General features: G+C 43.9%; 2 protein-coding genes across 2 annotated transcripts; one reads left to right on the forward strand and one right to left on the reverse strand.

Moving 5' to 3' along the window:
• Positions 1–165: 165 nt before the first annotated feature.
• On the forward strand, positions 166–2,990 carry mcfd2 (multiple coagulation factor deficiency 2, ER cargo receptor complex subunit). The gene is made up of 4 exons (XM_084667225.1): positions 166–261; positions 724–902; positions 1,149–1,308; positions 1,467–2,990. Exons 2-4 carry the CDS (start codon positions 739–741, stop codon positions 1,596–1,598), a joined length of 456 nt encoding a protein of 151 aa, XP_084523351.1. The 5' UTR covers positions 166–261; positions 724–738; the 3' UTR covers positions 1,599–2,990.
• Positions 2,991–3,245: 255 nt separating this feature from the next.
• Positions 3,246–4,889, reverse strand: prop1 (PROP paired-like homeobox 1). The gene is made up of 3 exons (XM_084667226.1): positions 4,748–4,889; positions 3,830–4,059; positions 3,246–3,635 (listed from the first exon to the last, which is right to left on the reverse strand). Exons 1-3 carry the CDS (start codon positions 4,839–4,841, stop codon positions 3,246–3,248), a joined length of 714 nt encoding a protein of 237 aa, XP_084523352.1. The 5' UTR covers positions 4,842–4,889.
• Positions 4,890–5,552: the final 663 nt, after the last annotated feature.

The following is a 5,552-nucleotide window of genomic DNA, read 5'->3' on the forward strand; positions in this document are numbered from 1 at the left end:
TAGCTTGTTAGAAAGAAAAAGAAATATTAAACTGCAATGACATCAGTGCGAGACTGTCAGCGTCAAGGTGGAATATGTTTTGTGAGTGGATTAATGGAGTGCACAGATTGGCTGGTAAAAAACTCTGACGCTTTCTGTAGACATCCAATCAGAAATAAGCTGTCGTGTCCATGAGTTGAAAGGTGATTACGGGAAGCAGCTCTGTCCAAAAATACTGAGAAAGCACGTAGTAGGAATCAACAGCAAGACGACTGTGGAAAGGTGAGTCTGTTATGTTCACGTTTAAAAAAAAAAAGAATTCCACTTATGATCCTGTAATTATAATCATAGTTACAAAGTGACGATTATCTAGAAAAGAAAGCCTCTCTGCTTGCTTAGAATGTTAATGCAACCACAGCTAATTATCTGTAACAATCTCTAGCTTAGCTTAGTCGCTCTAGTTAGCTAATGGATGTTTTCTACATCTTGAAGCCTGTCAGCTACGATATCAAAATGATGATAAATTATTCTAAGCATTGTCAAACTTAGTACTGCGGCATATAATTGAGGGGGAATAAATTGTCACAGCTTTTTCAATAAACAAGAACTATTACTCGGGCAACATTTGAAACCAGTTTTTATTGGGATTTCAAACACAACCAGCATTTTTACTTAAATATCTCTAAATTGTGTACGATGAACGTTTCGTCTGTGTGTCTGCCTGTCACCTGCTGGTCTGTCCAGCTTTAGTATAAAACAATGGTGTCGATAAAAATGAGAGTCAGATGGAGAGTTTCCTGGTCCTTCCTGCTCCTGGTTTCCAGCTGTCTGCTATACGTCCATTCCGATGAGCAGCAACCAGAGACCACAGAGGGTCACCATGCCCACCATGGCCTGGACAAAAACATGGTGCAGGACAAAGAGTGAGTACTCCAAAGTTGAATGCTCTCCTCTGATAAAGACCCGTTGAGCATATTTGCATGGAGCAGTGATCTTTGATCACTTTGTTTGCAGTATTTGTTACCCACCAAAGAAACATTGAAAACAATCAATTTGGTGACAGTAAATAAATAAGCATTTAAGTTGCAAAGCTTGATCTACCCATATTACAATACTGTTTACAAGGCAACACAAGCACTGACACCTTGCCCCTGTCTCCTGTGTCTCAGTCACATCATGGAGCATCTGGAGGGAGTGATAGACAAGCCAGAAAATGACATGTCCCCCCAGGAGCTCCAGCTGCACTACTTTAAGATGCACGACTATGATGGAAACAACCTGTTGGATGGCTTGGAGCTGGCCACAGCCATCTCACACGTTCACAAAGAGGTGTGTGTGTGTGCATGCGTGCGTTTGTGTGTGTTAAACTTGTATGTTTGATAAATGCAAGCATTGTCTTTTAAAATGATCGATACACAATTTTGCAATCATAAAATGTACACTAACCCATATACACCCTCGTGTTTGCTTTCAACCCCATCCTACAGGAGAGGGGAGAGGACAGCCAACCAATGAAAGAAGAGGACCTCATAAGCCTTATTGATGATGTTCTCAGGGATGATGATAAAAATGATGACGGCTACATAGACTATGCAGAGTTTGCGAAGTCGCTAGAGTAAAGGAAACACTGTTTGTATTCTCTGGGTTGCTGTTCAGAACACACCTCACTCAACCACATGCCCCTTACTGACACTTCAGACACTCAATTAACCAGTGGTGCAATGTTTGATCTGTCATGCCAGCAGTGGACAAATGGACAATTAGTACTCTGTCAAGTGGTTTAATCAGTAGCACCTCCGCCTTTTAATATAATGGACCAAAAGATGAAACCAATTGCATTAATGGAGGTCAATCTTTAACTTTCGAAGTGACCTTTTAGTATTGATCAAGAGGAAGGGTATTACAACCTGCGTAGCCTATCTGTACAACAGGCTAAAGTAGCAGATGTTAGGTTAACAATGTATTACAAAGATTTGCCTCTTGACCCAATAGAGAATTCTGTATTTGGGCAAGAAAACAAGTATATGTACTGTAGCGTCACGAGAAGAGCTGACTAGGGCAGGCAAGAGTAAGGCAGTGCAACGGGGTGGGAAGGACCACGCAAAAACAGGTTCCACAAAAAGAGGGCACTTTATTTTCTGGGAGCAGACAACAAAAATCAACTCAGGCAGGGCTTTTTCTTCCAACTTCCACCAGCCAACGAAAATCCACAAAAGTTTAAACAAAAATTACTTTCCCCTTCAAAAAGCTGTCCGTCACTCACCCAACTTCTCCCTGGTCCAAACTAGCCAGCCATGTGCCCTTTGTCTCTCTGGTCTCTCCTCCTGCTCTTTCCTCTCCCCCCTTTTCTAGTCCTAGTCCTTGGGTGGCTCACACATCTACACCTGTCCTCTTGGTGAGGGATTCTGGGAGATGTAGTGTGGTCCATTGCCACCATTTTGGGGTGTTGCCACCTCTCTGGTCCAGGGATGTAACATCCCTCCCCTACCTGTCCCCTGGTGATATCACAGTACATTTACATACTTTTCAGTAACCTGAATGCACAACTTCAGTATACTCACAAGGAGACTAAAACTTTAGATGAATCTGTTGGTACAGACTCTCCTTGTAAGCCAGTGAGCCATGTTGTGCTTTATTTCTTCAGCACTGGAGTAAAATGTGACTCGCAGCACAGTAAGACCACTGGATAGTTAGCAGCATACTCAAGTTTATTTCCTTTTACAAAAATATACACATACTGTAGAGTACAGGGTTCTGCTCTGGAGATATTCATTTGAGCTGTTTGTTGAAGTGGTAACACCATGTGCACTCTTCTCTTGCGGTGGAGATGCATGTCTGTTCAAGCCCAGACAAAGTTCAAATGTTAGCTGATAAATTATTTGTTACAAGAGTTCTATTTTCATGCAGTGTTGCTTGCTTGGGTATTTGATCAATTCAGGTCATTGTATTGCAAGTGTATTAATGATCCAACTGGGTTGTGTCTGTATATAATAAATGCATATGTGACAGTCCACTCTGGGTTCTACTTACACATTTTTACATGTGTAAAAAAAAAAAAAAAAAAGAAGACAGACATAGAAAGCTACCTGTTAGAAAGGAGGTACAGAGGTGGGAACAAGATACAATTTCCTCACTGTCCATGCTCCTCCTATCACTGCACAGCTGCAATCAGCTCAAAGAAATAATCTTATCTAGAGTCCAGTTACCAACTGTATGTCTTTCGTCATCAGACCATCTGTATACAGTCAGATGTCAGTAGAGTTTCTCTAGCTCCAGTGAGAGGCAGGGTCTAGAGCAGGCATAGCAGCCAGGGAGAACACAGGTGTGGCGAGGTTGGTGGGCGGGGCTCCGATGGTCCTCAAGGAGTTGTACCACTCGTCTTGCTGGCGGGGGGGAGCCGGCTGAGGTGGGACTGTGGGGCAGGGACACTGGTTGGCAGGACCCGGGTGGTGGGAGAAACCACCAGGGGGCAGCATGGATGCAAAGCGGGGGATGTGGGCCAGAGAGTGGGGGTAGTACTGCCGACCAACCCCTGTGGACTGCACACACATCCCCCCCAGCAGTGCCCCGTGCCCTGGCATCATGCCCATTGGCAGGAGCTTCTGGGATGCCCGCTCGTGTTTGCGCTGTTTGGCACGGCGGTTTTGGAACCATACCTGTTAAGCAAGACAAATATGTCGTTTACTAAAAAACTAACAATAATGCATTGTTCCTTTCTGTATGTCATGTATTGACCATCTATTTTATAGATATTTGTATATCTATAATTCCATAAGTAAATGCCATACTGTACACAGGCTGATGCCACAATATAAGACCTATGTGGCCATAAAAATAGGTCTTTACTCACCTGTACACGTGCTTCATTGAGTTTGGTGAGGCGCGCCAGCTCTTCACGACAGTAGATGTCTGGGTAGTGGTTCTGTCCAAACGCCAGCTCCAGCTGCTCCAGCTGTTTGTGACTGAAGGTGGTGCGATGGCGTCTCCGGGTCAGGGGCGGGTGGACCCTGCCACCACGCCTACTCAGACCCACCACCTGCACCCGGTCACACAAGCCTTTCCTGGCTGGCTCTCCAATGTCTAAGAAGAGAAAGAACTGAATTTGAAAAGCTCTTGGCATTCACTGAATGGGATTAAAAAGGGGTTGTTTCCTGGCTGGACTTTTCTGTCTACAGGTCCTCCAAGCCTACTTGTGTTTCCCAGATAGCCGTCACATAAGAAATGGCTTACATTTGTAAGAGCAAATTTCACTGATGACTGTCCCTTCAGACAGAGGGATTATGATGAGTTTGTGGTTCCCACCAACATGGGGCAACCTAATAGCAAGGAGGCTTTGCTGTCCAAATTCAATCTCGTGTGACAGAGATACCAGAGACTTGCGGATCAGACCAAGCTTAGGTCAACAATAACTAACAAAGTGACTCATTAAAAAAATTGGTTGACCGTGCTGACAAGCATTGTTTACATTACTATGGTACTATAGGAGACCCATTGCAGGAGATCCCTGAAAACTATGACTTAGTACCAGAATGCTATTTTTAAACAGTTTTCAGTAAAACCTAACAATTGTAATATATTTTATTACAATGCTCATGTGGCATTAATCAATGTTGTTCATTTTAATCTCCCATAGTAAAAACCTACAGCTATATAAAAATAAATGCTATTTGCAGGTTAACCTGTTTCGATTGATACAGCACATAACGGAACAGTAAGTGATTCATTTGGAAAAAGTAAGTTCTTGTAAAAAAGAAACAGTTTGACTCACCAACACTGGAGCTGACTGTGGCTGTGTCAGAGTACATCTCAGCACAGGTGTGGAGGCTGTTCTCGGTGTCCACTGATAGCTTTCCCTGGGCCATGTCCCTGTGCTCTGGTCACTTGTGCTCTGGGATGTGACAGTCAGCAGCACTGTGTCCTCATGGAGACAACACCATGACATCACATTCCTATTCCCACACGCCCACCCACCTACCTGCTTTATACCTTTACCCAATCTACATATCTGTCTGTCTGTTTGTTTCTATGTCTGTCTGTCTGTCTGTGTCTGTCTGTCTGTTTGTTTCTCTGTCTGTCTGTTTGTCTGTCTGTCTGTCTGTATGTCTGTGTCTGTCTGTCTGTCCGTCTGTCTCTGTCTGTCTTCCTCCATCTGTCTCTGTCTGTCTGTCTCTGTCTGTCTGTCTGTCTGTCTGTTTCTTTCTCTGTCTTTCTGTCTGTCTGTATGTCTGTGTCTGTCTGTCTGTCCGTCTGTCTCTGTCTGTCTTCCTCCATCTGTCTCTGTCTGTCTGTCTGTCTGTCTGTCTGTCTGGCCCCAGGGCTGAGCTCTGACAAGAGTATCAGTGATGGCAGTGTTCCTTGATAAATTTACTTATTACCTTTGCATTTTATTGTACATGCTTTCATGACAAAAAGACACTTGCAAGTGCACGTACTGTTTTAGTTCCACATTCTCCCACCAGGTGGTGACAGAATCCCCAGGCTGTGAAAGATTTGAACCCAGTTGTCTGGTACCACCAGAAGTCAAACCATCATGTCCTCTTGTGCCCTCTCCTTGTAAAAAGCATGTAGGAGGA

This window comes from Hypomesus nipponensis, chromosome 11 (genome assembly GCF_054491055.1).
Source record: "Hypomesus nipponensis isolate SF chromosome 11, ASM5449105v1, whole genome shotgun sequence".
Lineage (NCBI taxonomy): Eukaryota > Metazoa > Chordata > Actinopteri > Osmeriformes > Osmeridae > Hypomesus > Hypomesus nipponensis.

Bases quoted from the DNA above. Each gene is read 5' to 3' on its own strand.
- prop1 (XM_084667226.1), bottom strand. From the start codon at position 4,841: ATGGCCCAGGGAAAGCTATCAGTGGACACCGAGAACAGCCTCCACACC. The intron at 4,060-4,747 runs GTGAGTCAAACT...TTCTCTTCTTAG, and splicing joins CACAGTCAGCTCCAGTGTTG to ACATTGGAGAGCCAGCCAGG. The intron at 3,636-3,829 runs GTGAGTAAAGAC...CTTGCTTAACAG, and splicing joins TCAATGAAGCACGTGTACAG to GTATGGTTCCAAAACCGCCG.
- mcfd2 (XM_084667225.1), top strand. From the start codon at position 739: ATGGTGTCGATAAAAATGAGAGTCAGATGGAGAGTTTCCTGGTCCTTC. The intron at 903-1,148 runs GTGAGTACTCCA...CCTGTGTCTCAG, and splicing joins AACATGGTGCAGGACAAAGA to TCACATCATGGAGCATCTGG. The intron at 1,309-1,466 runs GTGTGTGTGTGT...CCCATCCTACAG, and splicing joins TCTCACACGTTCACAAAGAG to GAGAGGGGAGAGGACAGCCA.